Source organism: Cetorhinus maximus, chromosome 23 (assembly GCF_964194155.1).
Source record: "Cetorhinus maximus chromosome 23, sCetMax3.hap1.1, whole genome shotgun sequence".
Taxonomy (NCBI): Eukaryota; Metazoa; Chordata; class Chondrichthyes; order Lamniformes; family Cetorhinidae; genus Cetorhinus; species Cetorhinus maximus.
This window is the reverse complement of record NC_135901.1, coordinates 22239922-22263514: the sequence shown is the minus strand read 5'-3', so window position 1 is coordinate 22263514 and position 23593 is coordinate 22239922. Positions and strand designations below refer to the sequence as shown.

General features: G+C 45.3%; 1 protein-coding gene across 1 annotated transcript; it reads left to right on the top strand.

Annotated features, from left to right (window-relative positions):
• The first annotated feature begins 2399 nt into the window (after nt 1–2399).
• Nucleotides 2400–22632, top strand: LOC144697381 (uncharacterized). Its single transcript, XM_078569359.1, is given in 3 exon segments — nt 2400–3440; nt 20211–20233; nt 20236–22632. Coding segments are annotated over 3 exon segments (2460 nt in total). The 5' UTR covers nt 2400–2409; the 3' UTR covers nt 21642–22632.
• Nucleotides 22633–23593: the final 961 nt, after the last annotated feature.

Sequence of the window (23593 nt, the reverse complement as noted above, 5' to 3'; positions counted from 1 at the left end):
CCTCTGTAATTACCGCAATCAGACTTGTCTCCCTTCCTGAAAATTGTCACAATTACAGTGTCCCAGAGATTCTCCAACATGGACTCTTTGCTGATGAGGGATATGAGGTTGTGCCGCCAGGCCAGGATTGTAGCTCCACCGTGTTTCAGAATTCCGGCAGGGATTCCATCTGCTCCAGAGGTCTTCTTGTTTTTCAGCTGTCAAATGGCTTTTTCATTTTCATGCTGGACCGTGGTAGCACCAAGACTGAGCCAAACAGGGTATTGGGGAATGGAGGTGAGGACCTTGAAGTCAAAGACTTGTTTGAGGAGTTCTTCAAAATGTTCTCACCAGTGGCACTGGCTGACTCTCTGTCCTTGATGAGCTCCCTCCGTGCTTGGCTGTCAGTGAGGTTGGCCCTTTAGTGCTTAAGCCATAGATTGTCTTGACAGCGCTGAGGAAACCACAAATGTTGTTTCTGTCCACGAGTTGTTGGATCTCCTGTGCACTTTCCACACACCATCTGTTATTTGTCTTTTGGGTTTTTACCACCTACCAGTCCCAGTCCCGCATCCACCCCCCAGCGCCCCCTGCTCCATTGATTAAGAATAATGATGAAACCATGGAAAATGTGGACCATTTTCTGTATCTTAGGAGCTTCAACTCAATGAAGGCAGACATAGACGACAACATTCCTCATCGCTTCCAGTGTTCCAGCTCAGCCTTTGGCAAAATGAAGAACAGACTATCTGAGGACCAGGATGTCAAACCTGGGACTCAGGTCATGGGTTACTGGGCAGCAGTGATCCCTGTGCTCCTACAGGCTTCAGAGACTTGGACAACCTACATCATGTACCTCAGAGCACTGGAGAAGTACCACCAGTGATGCCTTCACAAGATCCTCCAAATCCAGTGGCAAGAAAGGCAGTCCAACAGCAGCGTCCTCTCCCAAGCCATCTCACCCAGCATGGAGGGGCTGATCACTCAAGACCAGCTCTGCTGGGTGGGACATTTGTTCGTATTCTGGACACCAGACTCCCAGAGCAACTGTTCTACTTGGAACTCAGTCACAGCAGGAGACTCCCAGGAGGACAGTGGAAAAGCTTTAGAGAATGATGTGATTACACTGGAGAGAGTGCAGAGGAGATTCACTGGGACATTGCCTGGGCTGGAACATTTCAGCTATGAAGAGAGATTAGATCGGCAGGGATTGTTTTCCTTAGAGCAGAGAAGGCTGAGGGGGGACCTGATTGAGGTGTACAAAGTTATGAGGGGCACGGATAGGAAGAAACTTTTCCCCTTAGTAGAGGGGTCAATAACCAGGGGGCATAGATTTAAGGTGATGGGCTGAAGGTTTAGAGGGGATTTGAGGAAAGTATTTTCACTCAGAGGGTAGGGAGCATCTGCAACTCACTGCCTGAAAGGGTGGTAGAGGCAAGAAACCTCACAACATTTAAGAAGTATTGAGATAAACACTTGAAATGCCATAGCATACAAGGCTATGGGCCAAGTGCTGGAAAATGGGATGAGAGTAGATGGGGACTTGATGACCGGCATGGAAGATCAAGCATTGAACTTATCAGCCATCTCAGAACCCAACAAATCAGAGTGGAAACAAGTCACCTTCAAACCCGAGGGACTGCCTAAGGAATAGGCAGTTTGGGCAAATCAGGGAGGTGGGCCTTCCTTCCTGGTGACAAGCCCTGGTTACTCCAGCTGCTGGTTCCCATTTGAATGAGGAAGGCAGGGCTTGTTCAGCCAGCAGGGTGCATGTGCAGCCATCTTGGTGAGGGCCAATTGAGTAGGCAGGATTTCAGGGTCCCAATGACCAGGAAAGAAAATTATTGACTCATTGATTTTATTCTCAGTCTGCAAACAGGGAATGGTGAACTGAACCCAGACAGAGTAAAGAGGGAGAGAAAACTGGGAATGGAAGAAAGAAACTTAACTGGATTCTGTGCAGGCAAGAGACAGAGTGTGTGAGACGTGGAGCAAAAATGAAAAAATGTTCCACAGAAACTAGAACTGTCAGTTCTGAATTTCTATCCTGGACTTACAGCGATGACATTTGTAAACTCCTTTCCCAGGGCATTAGAAAGGGAGGATTTACAGACAGGAAACTCAAACCAAACATCACGTCAAGATCTGACAACCACTCGATGCATCTGGACCTGAATATCATTGGCCTTTAAATGTGAAGGAGAAATATTTGTCTGTTCTGTCTGTGGGAAAAGATTTCAAACATCAGTGTGACTGGAAAAACACTGAGACACACACACACCTGAGTGAGTGTGTTCCAGTGCACAACATGTGGAAAGAGCTTTAACCAGTTAGCCTGAAAAAGCATCGCATTGTTCACAGTGGGAGAAACTGTACATGTGTTGTGTATATGGATGAGGCTTCACCTAATCATCCAACCTGGAGAGACACATGGACATGGGAACCATGGAGAAACCATGGAAATGTGAGGACTGTGGGAAAGGATTCAATTATCCATCCCTTCTGGAAATCCATCGACGCAGCCACATTAGGGCCGGCACCATGGAGAAACTGTGGAAATGTGAGGACTGTGGTAAAGGATTCTATTATCCTCACCAACTGGAAATGCATCGACGCAGTCACACTGGGGAGAAGCCGTTCATTTGTTCCGTGTGTGGGAAGGGATTTACTCGAACATCCTGCCTCATGTTACACCAGAGAATTCACACTGAAGAGAGGCCGTTCAGCTGCACATGCTGTGGAAAGAGGTTCAGGCGGACATCCCATCTCACTGCACACCAGCAACTTCACACTGGGGAGAGGCTGTTCACCTGCTCTGTGTGTGGGAAGGGATTCACTCATTCATCCGGTCTTCAGTCACACCAACAAATTCACACTGAAGAGAAGCCATTCAACTGTACTTCCTGTAGAAAGAGGTTCAGGCATTCATCTACCCTTGTTGAACACCAGCGAGTTCACACTGGGGAGAAGCCATTCACCTCTGTGTGTGGGAGGGGATTTGCTCGGTCATCTACCCTGCTGTCACACCAGCGAATTCACACTGGGGAGAGGCCGTTTTACTGCACTTGTTGTGGAACGAGGTTCAGGCGTTCAGCCGACCTCGATTCACATAAGCGAGTTCACACCAGGGAGAGGCCGTTCACCTGCTCTGTGTGTGGGAAAGAATTCACTCAGTCATCCACCCTGCTTACACACCAGCGAGTTCACACTGGGGAGAAGCCATTCAGCTGCACTTCATGTGGGAAGAGTTTCAGGCTGTCATCCGCCCTCACTGCTCACCAACGCACACACACTGGGGAGAGACCGTTCACCTGTTCCGTGTGTGGGAAGGGATTCACTCAGCCTGGCAGCCTGCATTTACATGAACGCACTCATACCGGAGAGAAGCCATTCATCTGCTCCGTGTGTGGGAAGAGATTCACTCAGCCTGGCAGCCTGCTGAGACACCAGCGAGTTCACAAGTGACTGCAAGGATTGGATTCTACTATTATTGCTGCTGTTAATCACATCCAGGACTGATAGTCTGACAATATCTGGTTTGTTTCTGTTGATGTTAACAACCGTATAACTGGCTGGAGTTTAATACTCTGGAAATGTCACTGATTTTCGGGGCTGTAGTGTCCCTTTTTAAAAACACCATCTGTGATCTTTCCCCTTAATTCAAGAACCCTCAACAGGAACTCATTTACAATAAAATTATGAACTTTTACTTCAATCCTAAATTGGTCTTTGCAAATTCAGTGTCTGACAGGTTCCACTGATTAACATCTCCAATTAGAAAGTGTGAATTAATCTTTGCTGACAATCAGGATCAGTTCCACAGGATATGTGTGATACAAACATTTCGGAAAAACAAAGGTGACAGGAGATTGCAACAAACTACAGGGACATCTCACTCCTTAGCATCACTGGGAAAGTCTTTGCTGGGATTATGCTTAATGATTTCATCTACTTGCAGACTGAGTGTATCCAGAAGCACAGAGCTGGCAGATCTACAGTGAACGTGATCTTCTCCAGATGCCAGCTATAAGAGAAGTGTAGAGAACAGGATATACCTCATTACCTTACTAGCGTAGATCTCAGGAAAGCATTAGGCACCCTCAGCAGGGCAGGACTTGACAAGAGTTTGGAGAAAATTGACTGTCCACCAAAGCTGCTCAGTCTCAGCCGCTCCTTTCATGGCAACATGCAGTGTCCTGATTATTGATGCCATACGACTCTGATTATTAATTGAAATAATTCTGATTAATAGCATCCTGATAAGTGCAATAATTTTCTGGTTATTGAAGCAGTAGGCAGCTGATTATTAATGCGATTGGAACTGTAATTAATGTAATTAATGCTGATTATTAATGTATTAGGATGATTATTTATACAATAAGATCCTGATTGTTGATGCAATGGCCACCAGAATATTAATGTAATAATATCCTGATTATTAATGTGTTGAGATCCTGAATCTTAAAGTAATTGGACTCTGATCATTAATTTAATAGGAACCTGAGCATTGATGTAATAGGATCCTCATTTTGATGCAATAGGATTCTGATTATTAATGTTGTAGTGTTCTGATTGTTAAATACATTATGATCCTGATTGTTGAAGAAATCGACTTTCCAGAAATAAATGAAAAAATTCTTTCGAGTTATCAACAGTCACAGATTGCAACTCTTTCGAGTACAATCACACCGACCTTTTCACAAGTGTTTTTTGCAGCAGCAATTGAGCCTCAGAGTGTCGTCCATTAGGCCACACCCACTAACAAAACAAAAACTGTGAGGATTTAAAGGGGCCTCGCAGCTGTCAGGAAACAGTCATTGCTGCCTCGGAGCTCGCAAGCCCAAAATCTTGTCACACACCCCATTGTGGTCACGACCCTCAGTTTGGGAAGCCCTCACTTACACTGAGACTATAAAATGGGAACTGGCTTTGAAAGCTCTTGTCACAGTCGAAGCATTTAAACCCTCTCCAGTATGAACTCGTTGGTGTGTTTAGAGGCTGGATGTCCGAGTGGAGCTTCCCACGCGTGGAGCAGGTGAACAGCCTCTCCCTGGTGTGCAGGCACTGATGACTTTCCAACTCAAATGAGTAATTAACCCTTTCCACTGTCCCCGCATTAACACGGTTTCTCCCCAGTGTGACTGAGCTTGTGTCTTGACTGGCCAGATGATCGGCTGAATCCTCGTCAAGGGATATGGGTTAAGAGTGGAGCAGTGGGATTAACCGGATTGCTCTTTGAAAGAGCCAGTGCAGATTCGATGAGCCAAGTGGCCTCCTTCTGTGCTGTACTTTAATGAGATCATGTGATTCTATAACAGGATAATGATTCATAATAAACACGATATGATCGAATCATAGAGCTGACAAGGTGGCCATTCCACACAAAGAAGGCAAACATTTCCCGTCTGATTCAGGTCACTGTGTTTTTGCATAAATACTATTTGGAAATTTGTTGCTAAAAATGTCTGCAGAAGGTTTGGGTGGAATGTGGGAATTGAACCCACATTACCAGATCCAAAGCCTCAGCCTCTGGAATACTAGTCCAGTGACGTTATCACTGTGACATCATTTGCCGTACGTTTAGGGTGAGAACACACATGGGCAGTAGAGTTTTGGATGATCTAATTTCCAGGTTGTTGTGGGCGGGGGTGGAAATGGGTGACGTTACGGAGGTGGAAATATCTGGTATTAATGATGGTGTGGATATTTGGCTGGAAAGTCATCTTGGGATCAAATATGCACCAAGATTGTGAAGAGTGTGGTTCAGCCTCAGACAGTTTCCAGGGAGAGGGATGAACTCAGTAGTTAGGGAACAGAATTTGTAGCGGTGACCGAAGACAATGGCTTTGGTCTTCCCAATTTTTAATTGGAAGAAATTTCTGCTCATCCAGTACTGGATGTCGGATAAACAGTTTGATAATTTAGTAACAGTGGAGGAACGGAGAGGGATGTTGGGGAGGTAGTACTGGGTGTTGTCAGTGTACATGGAAAAACTAACACAATTTTTTGTTGATGATGTCGCCTAGTGGCAGCATGTAGATGAGAAATAGGAGGGTCCAAGAATAGATCCTTGGGGAAAACCAAGTTCAAGGACGTTGGAGAAGAAAGGGAGGTTGCAGATGATGTGGTAGTTTGCAAGGAAGGTGGGGTGAAGGGTTTTTTTCAGGAAGGATAAGGATGAGAGGGGCATAACCAGAAGAGAGAGAGCACTGTTAACAATATCAGCAACACGGGGAAGATGGATGGTCAGCAGTTTGGCAGGAATAGAATCGAGGAACCAGGAGGTGGGTCTCCTGCACAAGAGCTCTGACCGGGTATGATGGGAGATAGGAGAGGAACTGTGAGTTCAGGGCTCGGACAAGGGGGAACTTTAGAGACAGTTTGGCCCATTGGCATAGTGGAAGGGAGGGGAGTAGCAGAGGCAGGTGAAAGGATTGTCTCAATCTTAGTGACAAAGAAGGTCCATGAGCTCCTCACACTTGTGGAGGAGATAGAGGAGAGGGAGAGCCCTTCAAAAGGAATTAACTTATATATTAGTGACATTAAAGGGAGAGGCAGTGGTGTAGTAGTATCGTCATTGGATGAATAATCCTGAGACCAGCTGGTAATGGTCTGGAGACCTAGGTTCAAATCCCACAACGGTATATGGTGAAATTTAAATTCAATAAAAATCTGGAACAAAAAGTTTAATGATGACCATAAATTGATTGTTGTAAAAATCCATCTAGTTCACTAATGCCCTTTAGGGAAAGAAATCTGCCGTCTTTACCCAGTCTGGTCTACCAGACCCAAAGCATTGTGTTTTAACTGGTCTGGGGTTTATTAGCATGAATAGGAACAGACACCACTGAACATGGTTCAGTCCTGGATGTGATTAACAGCAAAATCTAATCATTGTAGTTACTTGTAAACTCGCTGATGATTCAGTAGGTGGGATGTCTGAGTGAATCCCTTCCCACACTCGGAGCAGGTGAACGGCCTCTCCCTGGTGTGAATTCGCTGGTGTACAGTGAGTTGAGATGATTTCCTGAACCTAGCCCCACAGTGAGAGCACCTGAGCGGCCTCTCGTCAGTGTGAACATGTTGATGCGACATCAATTCCAAGGAAGTTTTACAGCACTTCCCGCAGTCTGGGCATTTATAAGGTCTCTCATCAGTGTGAACTCGCTGGTGTTTCAGCAGGGTGGATGATTGAGTGAATTCCTTCCCACATTTAGAGCAGGTGAATGGCCTCTCCGCAGTGTGAAGTCGCTGGTGTACAATGAGTTGAGATGATCGCTTGAACCCAGTCCTGCAGTGAGAACACCTGAACGGTCTCTCGTCAGTGTGAACGCGTTGATGGGACATCAGTTCTCAGGAACTTTTATGGGACTTCCCACATTGTGGGCATTTAAAAGGTCTCTCATCAGTGTGAATACGTTGATGGGACATCAGTTCCCCAGAACTTTTAAAGCACTTCCCGCAGTCCAGACATTAAAAAGGTCTCTTGTCAGTGTGAACTCTCTGGTGTCTCAACAGGGTGGATAAATGGGTGAATCCCCTCCCACACTCTGAGCAGGAGAATGGTCTCTCCCCAGTGTGAACTTGCTGATGTTTCAGCAGGTTGGAGGAATCAGTGAACGCTTTCCCACATGCAGAGCAGGTGAACAGCCTCTCTCCAGTGTGAACTCGCTGGTGTCTCAGCAAGTTCGATGATCGAGTAAATCCTTTCCCACATATGGAGCAGATGAATGGTCTCTCTCCAGTGTGAGTGCGTCAATGAGTTTCCAGTTCAGACGGGTAACCAAGTGCCTCCTCACAGTCCCCACATTTCCACGGTTTCTCCCCCGTGTGAATGTGCTTGTGTCTTGACAAACCAGATGATTGGCTGAAGCCTCGTCCACACACAGAACACATGTAAAGTTTCTCCCCACTGTGAATGGTGCTTTTTCCTTCCATGTTCAAAATCCAATGTATTCAAGTTACGATAAACTGGACGACTCTGTCAGATCCTGATGTGATGTTTGGTCTCAGTTTCCATAATGCAAATCTTCTCCTTCTGACACCCTGTGAAATCAATTTAAAACAGAAAAAAAGGAGTGAGAGAGACCCCACACAAACACTAAGGCAGGTTGTGAAACTGAGCTGTAAAAATCTGGTAATTTGTGGGGCTGGCACAAGGAAAAAGTGACCATGAAAACTGCTGGATTGTTGTAAAAACTCAACTGGTTCACTAATATCCTTCAGGGAAGGGAACCTGCTTCCTGGTCTGGGCCTACACAAGACTCGAGCCTCCATGTGGAGAGGAGAGTGAGAGAGGATTGGGATCAGGTGCAGAGAAGGAGAAGGATTTTCTATTTCTGCAACTTGACCAGAACTTTGACAGACTTTCCAAAACACTCAACCCCCACCACCTAGAGGAACAGGGTAACAGCATCACCTCCAATCTCCCCTCCAAGTTACACTCCGTCCTGACTTGTCTGACACCCAGTACCGGATGAACACAAATTTCCTCCATTTAAACATTGGGAAGACTGAAGCTATTCCCTTCAGTCCACACTACCAACCCTAGACACTGACTCCAGCCCTCTCCTTGACAACAGTCTGAGTCTGAAACACTGGTGTCATATTTGACTCCGAGGCAAGCTCCCAACCACATATTGGTATCATCATCAAGCCTAGATTCCACCTCAGTGATATCGCTGGACTCCACCCAGCCTGAGCTCATCTGCTGCTGAAACCATCATCCATCCCTTTGTTACCTCCAAGATATCTGCGCTCCTCTAATTCTGACTTCCCGAGCATTCCTGATTTTATTTGCTCCATGTTTGATAGCCACATCTGCAACTGCCAAGATCTTAAGCTGTGGAATTTCCTCCCTAACCCTCTCCACCTTTCTATCTTCCTTTCCTTCTTTCAGATACTCCTGAAAACTGACTTCAGCTTCTGGTACCCTGTCAGTCTACAGAAGCAATCACTAGTAGTCAGGATAGAATCATAGGGATAGAAGACCATTCAGCCCGTCCAGCCTGCTCCGCCATTCAATACTATCATGGCTGATCGAACAATTAAATGCCTTTTACCCACACTATCCCCATAACCCTTTACGTTATTGTTAATCAGAAATCTATCAATATCTACCTTAAACATACTCAGTGACTAAGCTTCCACGGCCCTCTGGGGTAGAAAATTCTAAAAATTCACGACCCTCTGAGTATCACAGAATCACAGAAAATCACAGTGCAGAAGAGGCCCTTCAGCCCATCGAGTTTGCACCGACACGTGAGAAACACCTGACCTACCAACCTAATCCCATTTACCAGCACTTGGCCCATAGCCTTGAATGTTATGACGTGCCAAGTGCTCATCCAGGTACTTTTTAAAGGATGTGAGACAACCCACCTCCACCACCCACCCAGGCAGCACATTCCAGACCATCACCACCCTCTGGGTAAACAAGTTTTTCCTCACATCCCCCCTAAACCTCCTGCCCCTCACCTTGAACTTATGTCCCCTTGTGACTGACCCCTCAACTAAGGGGAACAGCTGCTCCCTATCCACCCTGTCCATGCCCCTCATAATTTCTCCTCATCTCAGTCCTCAGTGGCTTGCCCCTTACTTTGAAATTGTGTCTCTTAGTTCTAGACTCCCCAACCAAGGGAAACATCTTACCTGCATCTACCCTGTCTATTCCTTTAAGTATTTTGTCGGTTTCAATGAGATCGCCTCTCATTTTTTGAAACTATAGAAAATACAGGCCCATTTTCTCCAAGGTCTCCTCATAAGACAGTCCCGCCATCCCCGGAACAAGTCTGGTGAACCGTTGTTGCACTCCCTCTATGGCAATAATATCCTTTCTGAGGTAAGGGGCCAAAACTGCACACACTGCTCCAGTTGCAGTCTAACCAAGCTTCTATATAAGTGAAGCAAGACTTCACTACTCCTGTACTCAAATCCTCTTGCGATAAAGGCTAACATTCCATTAGCTGCATCTGCATGTTAGCTTTCAGTGACTTATGGACAAGGACACCCAGGTCCCTTTGTGCATCTACACTTTCTAATCTCATACCATTTAGGAAATGCTCTACACATCTGTTCCTTCTACCAAAGTGGATAACCTCACATTTTTCCACATTATATTCCATCTGCCATGTTCTTGCCCACTCTGTCCAAATCCTTTTTTTTCCTTCGTTCATGGGATGTGGGCATCACTGGCCAGGCCAGCGTTCATTGCCCATCCCTAATTGCCCTAGTTCAGAGGGCATTTAAGAGTCAATCACATTTTGGGGTCTGGAGTCACACATAGGCCAGATAAGGATGGCAGATTTCCTTCTCTAAAGGGGCATTAGTGAAGGGTCTTTACAACATTCAACAATGGTTTTATCATTTAGGCTTTTAATTCCAGATTTTAACTGAATTCAAATTCTCCCATCTGCCATGGCCGGATTCAAACCCAGGTCCCCAGAGAATTATCCTGGGTCTCTGGATTACTAGTCCAACGACAATACCACAATGCCATCGCATCCCCTTGTAGCCACTTCACATCTTCCTCACAACACACATTCCCGCCTAGCTTTGTATCATCCGCGAACTTGGAAATATTACATTTGGTCCTCACATCCAAATCATTGATGTATTGTAAACAGCTGGGGCCCAAGTATTGATCCTTGAGGCACCCCACGAGTCACAGCTTGCCAACACGAGAATGACCTGCTTATTCCTGCTCTCTGTTTTCTGCCTGTTAGCCAATCCTTAATGCATGCCAGTATATTGCCTCTTATCCCATTTGCTTTTATTTTGCTAATCAACCTCCTCTGAGGCACTTTATCAAATGCCTTCTGAAAATCCAAGTACAGCATGTCCATTGACTCTCCTTTATCAATTTTGTTAGTAACATCCTCAAAAAGCTCCAACAAGTTCGTCATATTTCCCATTCACAAATCTATGCTGACTATGCCCAATCAGATCATGATTATCCAAGTATCCATTTATCACATCCTTTATAATGGATTCTAGCATTTTCCTTACTACTGATGTGAGGTTAACAGGTCTGTAGTTCCCTGTTTTCTTTCTCCCTCCCTTCTTAAATAGTGGGGTGAAATTTGCTACCTTCCAATCTTCAGGAACCATTCCAGAGTCTATAGAATTTTGGAAAATGATCACCAGTGCATCCACTATCTCCATAGCAACCTCTTTCAACCCTTTGGGGTGCAGAATATCAGGTCCCAGTGACTTATCAACTTTCAGTCCCATTAAATTCTTCAACATAATCTTCTGACTTATACTAATTTCTTTCAACTCCTCATTCTCCCTTGTTCCTTGGATCTCTAAATCTGGGAGATTCCCTTTACCTTCCTGTGAAAACAGACAAACTAATCATTTAGCTTCTCTGCCATTTCTCTATTCCCCATTATGAATTCTCCTGACTGTAATGGACCCACATTTGTCTTAGCGAAACACTTCCTTTTTACATACCTACAGAAGCTTTTATAGTCCACTTTTATATTTTTTGCTGGATTGCATTCATATTCTATTCTCCCTTTCTTTAACAGTTTCTTGGTCTTCCTTTGCTGTATTCTAAATACCTCCCAAACCTCAGGTTTACTACTACTTTTGGCAACTTTATAAGCCTTTTCTTTTAGTTTTGTACAATCCTTAACTTCCTTTGTCAGCCATGGTTGACTGACTTTTTGGGCTTTTGCACCTTGAATGAATGTATAGGTGCTATAAGCTATGTAATAGTTCTTTGAAGACTATCCATTGGCTATGTACAGTCATACCTTTTAATGTATTTTCCCAATCCACCTCAGCCAATTTGTCCCTCACTCCTTCATAATTTCCTTTATTCAACTTTAACACCCTTACTTCAGAGTGAACTACCTCACTTTCAAACATAATGTGAAATTCTATCATATTGTGGTCACTCATCCCTAAAGGGTCTTTTACAACAAGATTATTAATTAGCCTCTTTTCATTACATAATACCAGATCTAAAATAGACTGTCCTCTAGTCAGTTCCTCAATATACTGCTCGAGAAAACCATCCCTGACACACTCCAGAAACTCGTCTTCCGCAGCTTTAGTGCTCAATTGATTTATCCGGTCTGTATGCAGATTGAAGTCACCCATGATTACTGCATTGCCCACGCTACAAGCTTCTCTCATCTCCTGATTAATACCATGCCCCACATTACCACCACTGTTTGGTGGCTGATAAACAACTCCAATGTCTACTGCCCTTTGCTGTTTCTTAGCGCCACTCAAACAGATTCCACACATTGTTCTCCCTATCTGAGACCCTCCCTTACTAATGCACTGATACCATCCCTTCTTATCAGCATAACTCCACCTCCTTTCCCTTCTTGTCTGTCCTTCCTAAACGTCGAATATTCTTGAATATTCAGTTCCCAGTCTTGGTTACCATGCAGCCATGTTTCTGTCATGGCAATTATATCATACCCATTCACCTCTATTTGTGCCTTTAGATTATCTACCTTATTGTGAACACTGCGCGCATTCAGGTGGAGTGCACTTAACTTTGTCTTTTTGACATCATTTCATATTTGAAGCATACTCAAAGCTCCGCTTTGTTTCTCTTGCCTTATGGTCTCAATACTATTTCCTGTTACCAACTTTACTTTCTTCCAATTTGGACCACCCCCCTGACAAGCTTGCTTAAACCCACCCAACAGCACTAGCAATTCTCCCTGCAAGTATATCCGTCGCAGTCCTGTTAAGATGTAATCTTTCCAGCCTGTACAGGTCCAACCTGCCCCAGAATTGGTCGCAATTGCTCAGAAATCTGATGTCCTCCCTCCTACACCAGTTCTCCAGCCACATATTTAATCGATCAATCCTCCTATTCCCATGCTCAGTAGCACGTGGCACTGGGCGTAATCCTGAGATTACTGCTCTTGAGCTCCTGCTTTTTAATTTGCTTCCTAACTCCCTGAAATCTACTTTCAGGACCTCATCCCTCTTCCTACCTATGTTTTTGGTGCCAATGTGGACCACGACTTCCGGCTTATCCCCCTCCCCTTGAAGGATGTCCTGCAGCCACTCCGTGACATCCTTCACCCTGGCACCAGGGAGGCAACACACCATCCTGGAGTCACGTTTACTGCCACAGAAACACGTGTCTGATCCCCTGATTATGGAATCCCCTATTGCTATTGCCCTTCCAGTCTTCTTCCTCCCCACCCCCCCCGTACAGCTGAATCACCTGTGGTGCCAAAGGCTTGGCTCTGGCTGCAGTCCCCTGAGAAACCATCGCCCTCATCAGCATCCAAAATGGAAAACCAATTAGCAAGCAGGATAGACTCAGGGGACTCCTGCACTACCTGCCTGGTTCACTTAGACTGCCATTCCCATTCCCTCTCTGGCTGTACGCTTCTGACCTGCAGTGTGACCACCTCATTAAATGTGCTATCCATGTAGTCCTCTGCCTCGCAGATGCACAACAGTGACTCCAGCCGCCACTCAAGTTCTGAAACCCAGAAATTCAGACAATATAAATATTTTTCTTGGTTTGAGTTCACTGTGTATGAATCCTCCCCTTGTAACCCTCTGCAAAAGGAGTTTCCAAAAATCTATCCCTCTCAGTCCATGATGGAAATTCATAACATGCTCTTCTTCTGCTTCCTGGCCCAGGATGATCACGTAAGCGCCCTGCTGCACAATGCCTCTGGTTGTCGTTAACAGTCACTCGATTTGAGGATGACGTCTACCCTGGGTTGTGAGTTTCTGCAATGGGTCTTGATGTAGCTGAACAGAGACGTGGATCTTTGGACACATGGGGCAGAAGATCCCATGAGGTATTAGGATCAGGAGAGCAGGATTTGCTTCCTTTTCTTGCCTTCTGTGCACCGCACTGCCTCATCAATAAGGGACTTAAAGGGTCATGCAGCTTGATGGTCAAGTTGTCACCGTTCTGAGCTATGGGTTACAAACTTTTCCCAGTCATGAAAAACATTGCCCCCTACAAAGATGGCGGCCGCACATGCGTCGACAGCACATTGCCCCCAATAAAGATGGCGACCCGGTCACTGGATCTGTGGACTTGCTCCATGCAAACGGAGGACCGATAAGATCTTTTTCTGGGTTTGGGCTTGCCCAACATGTTTACGAAGCCTCCCCGACCACCCGCTGGATCCATCGCTCCCTCTGTCCCGCCATCATCCTCTTACCGATTGCAGATCTGACAAAGAAGCGTCCCAGCATTGCCATTACCTGCATTGCGCATGCTTCAGTTCACAACCCGGCCTTTCCCCCTCATTCATTCCAATTCGTTGGAGGACCAACCGCCCCTACGCGGTCCTCCAACCCTCCCCTTCTTCCGATTGATGCAGGCTTTGCAGAGATTTTGCGATTCATTTCAAAGCTTTCCAGGGTGTTGCCCTGAAAGGTTAAATACACATTGTATTTTTATATAATTCTCTGCATCCAGATCCCTTTAAGCGAGCATCGGAAATTAGGAAATAATGAGTTGTTGCCCAGGTTTAAAGTGATTTGCAAAAAAAGCAAATGTGATGTGAGAAAAAACTTTTTCACACAACGAGTGGTTTGCTGGAAATCTGAAATAAAAACAGAAAATGCTGGAAAACTCCGCAGGTCTGGCAACATCTGTGGAGTGAGAAACAGAGTTAACATTTCAAGTCCGTATGACTTCTTAAGCTTTGAAGAAGAGTTATACGGACTCAAAACATTAACTCTATTTCACTCTCCACAGATGCTGCCAGACCTGCTGAGTTTTACCAGCATTTTCTGTTTTAATTAACCGATTAATGTCTGTTCACAGGTTCTAATCTTATCCTAAATATGACTTGCTAGAACAAACTTTGATTGCAGATCATAAATTTTAATATGTGTAAGTGCCTTTACTATTGAGAAATGTTTAATTAAGTTATTTGTGTCTTCTCCACCCATCTACGTTCCCCACCTCCGGGCTCAACTTCCTTTTGTAGCTTCAAAGCTTATTTCTTGGTCAGTGGAAACGTTTCCATTCTATTCTTTCTCCTTAAAAACTGTCTGAGAGTGCTCCTCATCAACCAGACCATTGAACAATTTCTCCTTAAACTCCTCTCACTTCCTCCAAATAAAAGGTGTGGCTATGGGTACCCGCATGGGCCCCAGCTATGCCTGTCTCTTTATGGGGTATGTGGAACATTCCTTGTTCCAGTCCTACTCCGGCCCCCTCCCACAACTCTTTCTCCGGTACATCGATGATTACTTCGGTGCTGCTTCATGCTCTCGACTGAACCTGGAAAATGTATTAATTTTGCTTCCAAAATCCACCCCTCCATCATTTTCACATGGTCCATCTCTGACACTTCCCTTCCCTTCCTTGACCTCTCTGTCTCAATTTCTGGTGATAGACTGTCCACCAATATCCATTACAAGCCTAGCGACTCCCACAGCTACCTCGACTACAGCTCCTCACACCCCGCTTCCTGTAAGGACTCCATCCCATTCTCTAAGTTCCTTCACCTCCGTTGCATCTGTTCTGATGATGTCACTTTCAAAAACAGTTCCTCTGACATGTCTTCCTTCTTCCTTAACCGAGGTTTTCCACACACGGTGGTTGACAGGGCCCTTAACTGTGTCCGGTCCAACTCCTGCGCATCCGCCCTCACACCTTCCTCTCCCTCCCAGAAACATGACAGGGTCCCCCTTGTCCTCACTTATCACCCCATCAGCCTGCGCATTCAAAGGATCTTCCTCTGCCATTTCCGCCAACTCCAGCATGATGCCACCACCAAACACGTCTTCCCTTCACCAACCCCCCCCCCCGCCGGTGGCATTCGCAGGGATCGTTCCCTCCGGGACACCCTGGTTCACTCCTCCATCACCCTCTACACCTCAACCCCCTCCCACGGCACCTTCCCATGCAACCACAGAAGGTGGAATACCTGCCCCTTTACTTCCCCTATCCTCACCGTCCAAGGGCCCAAACACTCCTTTCAAGTAAAGCAGCATTTCACTTGCACTTCCCTCAATTTAGTCTAATGCATTCATTGCTCCCAATGTAGTTTCCTCTACATTGGAGAGACCAAACGCAGACTGGGTGACCGCTTTGCAGAACACCTTCGGTCTGTCCGCAAGCATTACCCAGACCTCCCTGTCGCTTGCCATTTCAACACTCCACCCTGCTCTCATGCCCACATGTCCGTCCTTGGCCTGCTGCATTGTTCCAGTGAAGCTCAACGCAAACTGGAGGAACAGCACTTCATCTTCAGACTAGGCACTTTACAGCCTTCTGGACTGAATATTGAGTTCAACAATTTTAGATCATGAACTCTCTCCTCCATCCCCATCCCTTTCCGATCCCCCTCCTTTTTCCCCAATAATTTATATATATTTTTCTTTTCCCACCTATTTCCATTATTTTTAAATGTATTTCCATCCATTGTTTTATCTCTACCTTTTAGCCTTTTTCGATTCCTTCACCCCACCCCACCCCTACTAGGGCTATCTGTACCTTGCTTGTCCTGCTTTCTAACCTTAATTAGCACATTCCTTAGATAATATCACCACCTTCAACACCTCTATGTCCTTTTGTCTGTTACATCTTTTGGTTATCTCCACCTATCACTCGCACCTATCACTGGCCCTCTATCCAGCTCTACTTGTCTCCCCCACCCCACCCCTCAAACCAGCTTATATTTCACCTCTCTTCTATTTTTACTTAGTTCTGTTGAAGGGTCATTCGGACTCAAAACGTTAACTGTGTTCCTCTCCGCAGATGCTGCCAGACCTGCTGAGTTTTTCCAGGTATTTTTGTTTTTGATTTTAAGGCTTCCTGGAGTAATTCACTGACGCAGATCTTCCCGCCTAACACCAATCCATGTCCCCATCTGAATTCTAGATTTTAACGGTGAGTATGTTCAAGGTAGAGATTAATATATTCCTGATTAACAATAACATAAAGGGTTATGGGGATAGTGTGGGCAAAAGGCATTGAAGTGTTCAATCAGCCATGATCATATTGAATGGTGGAGCATGCTGGATGGGCTGAATGGCCTTCTGTTCCTAAGTGATTGTCCAATGTAGAAAACATATATCACTTGACCCTTTTATACCTGATTCAACACAACCCCTTCACTAATACAAGAGATTGTCTCTGAGGTCAGCTGTTCCTTTACAGCTTGTGTTGTTCTGAACGATGAGAGGATTAGCCTTCTCCCTAACCTGTCCTAACCCTTCTGCCGGTTCATTTATTTCTAAAGGTGAAATTCCTGTTTGCCCAGTTATTCCTTTAAATCAGCCCTTGAATAATTTGTACATTGTTTCATCATGTTCCCACATTTCACTAACAAATGTTGAAATGTTTGCTTCACACCCACGGGGTTTTATATGTTTAAAGCCACAAACAGAAAGGTCCAGTTTTCTCCTGGAGTTTGAGACAAATCAGCTTTTTAAAATGATGCAGAGTTTCAACCAATGGGGGAGATCCGAGATCAGCCCCGCCCCTTATTCACTCCGATTGGTTGGAGGACCAGTCTCACCCGCACAGTCCTCCAGTCACGTCCCTTATTCCTATTGGTCCAGAGCTGCCGTCAATCACTCCCCGGGCATTGTGATGTGGAGCATGCGCAGACAATGGTGATAGACGGTAAGAGAGCTCGAGCGAACGGGTTTAAATTTGTGGTTTTACAAAGACCGAGTGCGGATCTCGAGCCAAAAATAAAAACCGGCAACATCGGTGGATCCGGCGGGTCGATTGAGAGGCTTCATAAACAACCCGTGTCGGCCCCAAACCCTCAATAGGGAGGTGATAGGCCCGGGTTACCGGCCGGCATCTTTATCAGGGGCCGCAAACCCGGATCAGTAAACCCGCAGGAGGGACAATAAATCAGAGAGAGTTTGGTGTGACATCAGTGGGTTGTTGTAAATCAGGAGGTCAGGGTTACAGTCAACAACAACAACAACTTCTGTTGTCTTTAGACAGCACCTTCCAAACCCGCGGCCACTGCCACCTGGAAGGACAAGGACAGCAGATGGATGGGAACATCACCAACTGGAAGTTCCCCTCCAAGTCACTCACCATCCTGATTTGGAAATATATCGCCGTCCCTTCAGTGTCGCTGTGTCAAAATCCTGGAATTCCCTCCCTAACAGCACTGTGGGTGTACCTACACCACAGGGACTGCAGCGGTTCAAGAAGGCAGCTCACCACCACCTTCTCAAGGGCAACTAGAGATGGGCAATAAATGCTGACCCAGCCAGCAAATCCCGTGAAAATGTTTTCAAAAAGCACCTTTAACATAATAAACCATTGCAGCATACTTCACAGGAAGATTATAAAACAAAAAGTGTGCTGATACACACAAGGACTGTTTAAAGCAGGTGACAAAAGCTTGGGCAAAGAGGTAAGTTTTAACGAGTGTCTTAAATAGTCACTTGGTAGTACAGAACTTGAGTATTGCTGAAAAAAGAGACAAGCTGTCGAAGCTTTTCGTCTTGCACTCATCCGGACAGATTCAAGATGCAAAATTTCAAAGTGATCAGCAATTTATACTGCATGAGGAAAGGGTGCTGTTGGTTGGTTGGTCGGCTCTGATTGGTCGAGCCATTGCCATGGCGAATACATCAGAGAGCTATTGTCCTCCATGCTTTTGATTAATTCAAAAAAAGACACCATGCCTGGACATGTTCCTTTTACCTGCAGAGAACAGATTCCTGTGTATGAACATATGTAGCTTCTAGAAAGTGTAAGTGAGTCACTAACGAGTCCCACTGATAACCTTTGAACTTTGGCATTCTTGAATCTGTCCTGGTGAGAGCAAGATGAAATATTTTGACACCAGGTCTCATGTTAGCACAATGTTCAAGTGCGTTAAAGGAGAAAAGTGTGGTAGACAGACAGAAAGCTGTAGGGAGAGAATTTCAGAGATTGGGGCTGAGGGAACTGAAGGCCTGGTCACTAATGGAGGAACAATTAAAATAGGAAATGCACAAGAAGCCAGAATTAGATCAGCGTAGATATCTCAGAGTGTTGTGGTGCTGGAGGGGATTACAGAGATAGGGAGGGACGTGGCCCTGGAGGGATTTGGAAAAAAGGGTAAGAATTTTAAAATCAAGATGTTGCTTGATTGGGACCCAGTGCACATCAGGGTGTACAGGGCTGATCGGGAAATGCGACTTGCTGTGTGTTAAGATATGGACAACGGAATATCAGATGGTGTCAAGTTTACAAAGGGCAGAAATGTGGGAGACCAGCCAGGAGTGTATTGGAACAGTCGAGTCTGGAGGTGGCAATGGCATAAATGAGGGTTTCAGCAGCATATGCACTGACACAGGGATGAGGTCAGGTGATATGATGGAAGTCAGAACAGTCTTATTGATAGTATGGCTATGAGGTCAGAAACTCATCTGGGCTTCAATGTGACACCGAGGTTTGAATAGAGTGGCTTAATCTCAGTGTTGCAGTGAGAGAGATGGAGTTGATAGCTTGTGAATGGAGTTTGGAGCAGGGACCAAAAAGAGTGGGTTCAGTCTTCTCAATATTTAATTGGAATTAATTAGCAGGAAGAGAACCAGAAAGAAAATGGGCCATGAGTCCGATATCAGGTTTAATTTAGTTAGAGAGAGAGAGAGAAAGAAGGAAGGAAACCCTGTGAGGCTTGGAGAAACCACCTTCACGATTGCTCATTAAATCTCTACACAGTGAGTTCTGGACACAAGGCTAACGTTTGCGATTCTGTATAGTTGGTCAGGGTGATTCAGATTAATGTTTTGTCACAAGTCATGAATGAAGTGAATTATCAAACGTTTTGTTATCTCTAGTTGTACAAATTTGTTAAAGGATTACAGAAAGGATTATCCAGCACTTTATTCAGATTTCAACCCAGGGAGCAGGGAGAGTGTGTGGGACAGGAATTTACAGCTTTGGGGGAACAGGAGAGGAAAAAATGTTCCATAGAAACTAGAATTATCTGTTCTGAATTTCTATCCTGTACTCACAGTGAGGACTTTTATAATCTCCTTTTACAGGATGTAAGAAGGGGAGGATTTACAGACGGGAAAGTCAAACCAAACATCACATTGAGATCTGACAGAGTTACTCGATTCATCAGGACTTGATATCACTGGCCTTTGAATGAAGAAGGATAAATGTTTGTCTGTTCTGTCTGTGGGAAAAGACTGGAAAAGCACCGAGACACACACATACGAGTGAGAGTGTTCCAGTCTACTGACTGTGGAAAGAGCTTTAATCAGGTACACAGCCTGAAAATACATCACACCATTCACAGTGGGGAGGAACCGTGCACATGTCTGTGTGTGGGCAAGCCTTCAATTGATCATCCAACGTGGAGAGACACAAGCATACCCACACCATGGAGAAACCGTGGAAATGTGGGCATTGCGGGAAAGGATTCAGTTACTCATCCAAGCTGGAAATTCATCGACGTAGTCACACTGGGGATAGGCCGTTTACTTGCTCAGTGTGTGGGAATGGATTCACACTGTTATCCAGCCTCCAGAAACACCTGCTTATCCACACTGAGGAGAAGCCATTCAGCTGCACTTCATGTGGAAAGAGTTTCAGGCAGTCATTCAGCCTCATTTCACACCAGCGAGTTCACACTAGGGAGAGGCCGTTCACCTGTTCCGTGTGTGGGAAGGGATTTGCTCAGTCATCCAACCTGCTGAGACACCAGCGAATTCATACTGGGGAGAAACCGTTCACCTGCCCAATTTGTGAGAAGAGATTTGCTCATTTAGCCACCCTGCTGAGTCATCAGCGAGTTCACACTGGGGAGAGGCCGTTCACCTGCTCTGAGTGTGGGAAAGGATTTTCTCAGTCCAATAACCTGCTAATACACCAGAGAATTCACACTGGGAAGAGGCCATTCACCTGCTCCGAGTGTGGGGAAGGATTCACTCAGTCATCCACCCTGCTGACACATCAGCGAATTCACACTGGGGAAAGGCCATTCATCTGCTCCGAGTGTGGGAAGGGATTCATCCAGTTGTCCCAACTGCTGAGACACCAGCGAGTTCACACTGGGGAGAGACCATTCATCTGTTCTGAGTGTGGGAAGGGATTTACTCAGTCAATTAGTCTGCAGATACATCAGCGAGTGCACACTGGGGAGAGACCATTCACTTGCTCCAAGTGTGGGAAGGGATTCACTCGGTCATCCCAATTGCTAACACATCAGCGTGTTCACACTGGAGAAAGACCATTCACCTGCTCTCTATGTGGGAAAGATTTCACTGGGTCCTCTGATGTGCTGAAACACCAGCGAATTCACACTGGGGAGCGGCCATTCAGCTGTACTTCCTGTGGAAAGAGATTCAGAACTTCATCCCACCTCAATGTACACCAACGAGCTCACACTGGAGAGAGACCATTTACCTGCACTGTGTGTAGGAAGGGATTCATTGGGTCCTCTGAGCTGATGAAACACCTGAAAATTCACACTGAGGAGAAACCGTTCAGCTGCGCTTCCTGTGGAAAAAGTTTCAGGCAGTCAACCCACCTCAGTGTACACCAGCGAGTTCACACTGGGGAGAGGCCGTTCACCTGCTCCAAATGTGAGAAGAGATTCACTCAGTTATCCCACCTGCTGACACACCAGCGAGTTCACACTGGGGAGAGGCCGTTCACCTGCTCCGAGTGTGAGAAGAGATTCACTCAGTTATCCCATCTGCAGAGACACCAACGGATTCACAAGTGACTCCATCCAGGACTGAGACATGTTCATTCTGACAGTAGGAGTTTGTTTCTTCTGCTGCTAATAATCCCTGTGACTGGGCTGGAGTTTAATATCCTGGATCTGTAACTGATTATGTTCTCGAGGCTGCAGTGCCCCTTTACGAACTGCTGTCTGTGATCTTTCCCCATAATTCAGGAACTCTCATCAGAAATTAATTTAGAAAAAGATCATGAACTTTTACTTCAATCCTACGTTGACCTTTGGTACAAACTCTACAATTCACTGTCTGAAAGGTTCCACTGATTTACGTCCAATTAGAAAGTGCTGATTAATCCTTACTCACAATTCTTACTGACTTACACATGAGACAGATTGACACCTCCATTATCCACCAGAAAGAAGGGGAATGAGAATTGGTGGAGAATCGAGAGTCCCCAAATGTTACCCCTCCTGTCTGGTGCAGAAATCCCCTCGGTGTGGGAATGGAGACAAGTCCAATCCAAGGAAAGGACTGTAAGAAATTGCTGTCTCATAACCTTATAAAATCTTCAGAAATTTATGGAATATTGCAGAAATTGCTCACTCTCTCTCTCTTATGAAGAAAGCTTCCATAACAGCTTGCTGGCTGACAACACAGGACAGGCCTGTTATCTCTGCCAAGGACATGTCTTTTGCACATGCCCTGAAACAAGACATTTCTAACCCTGATACGATTGGATCTCATGACCTTACGCAAACCAACTGTCTGTGTAAAGGTTAAAACAGGCTCTCGAGAGCAAAAAGATTTCAAAGTAATCTATCCTGGCTTCACCACGACACCCACACTCTGGCTCACACCAGTTAACCATTGAGAGGAGACAGCGGCCACCAGTTACAGAGACCAGCACTCACTCTGCATCATCCGTGCATTTGTCCTCCGGGATCGGTAAATTATTCTTAGCTGTCACAGATCATGTGTTTCTTTCTGTCCATTATGCATCATTTTTAAACTGTTGCTTCTTAATAAACTAACTTAAAATCACGTATGAGCTCGATCCCATTTTTTGAGTAATCAGTGATTCCCAGCAACAAAATACTTCCTGACCACTGCGTGCAGTTCTGGCCACCATATTATAGAGAAGATAGCAAGACGCTGGAGAGGGAGCAAAGATTTACAATGATAATACCAGAAATGGGTAGGTTTACATATCAGGAAAGGATTGACAGGCTGGGTCTCTTTCTTGAGAAATGAAGGCTGAGGGGTGACCACATAGAGGCCTTTAAAATGATGAGAAGTTTTGATAGAGAGGATACAGAGAGAATGTTTCCTCTTGTGAGGAAGGACATAACTAGAGACCATCAATATAAGATAGTCACCAAGAAATTAAATCGGGAATTCAGAAGAAACTTCTTCACCCAGAGAGTGGTGAGAATGCGGAGCTCAATCTCACGGAAAGTGGGTGACGTGAATAGTATAGATGTCGTTAAGGGGAAACTAGACAAGCACAAGAGGGAGAAGGGAGTTGAGGGTTACAATGATAGATTTAGATGAGGAATGACAGGAGGAGGCTCTTTGGAGCATAAACACTGACCTGGACTGGTCGTGTCGAGTAGCCTGTTTCTGTGTCGTGTCTGGTGTAATTCCACTCCTGAACGTCTGGTTCTAACTTTTTGACTATGCCACCTATTCCTCGACTGCCAAACCAGTGGAAATAATTTATATTTACCCTCTGTTCCTCTTAATGTGTTTGATCCGGCTGTTACTGCAATTGTTGATCACATCCAGAACTGAACTATGTTCATTCTGATAATTGGAGCTTTTTCTACAGATGTTAATAATCCCTGTGACTGCGTTGGAATTTAATATCTTGATGTCTGTAAAGTAAATCAACTTTGTTCAAGCACACAGTATGTCAAGTCCTTGATTTCTCTAGGATAAGAGGAGACTAATTGATGTCCTGTTACCAACTGTTGTATTTTTGGATCTTTCTCTC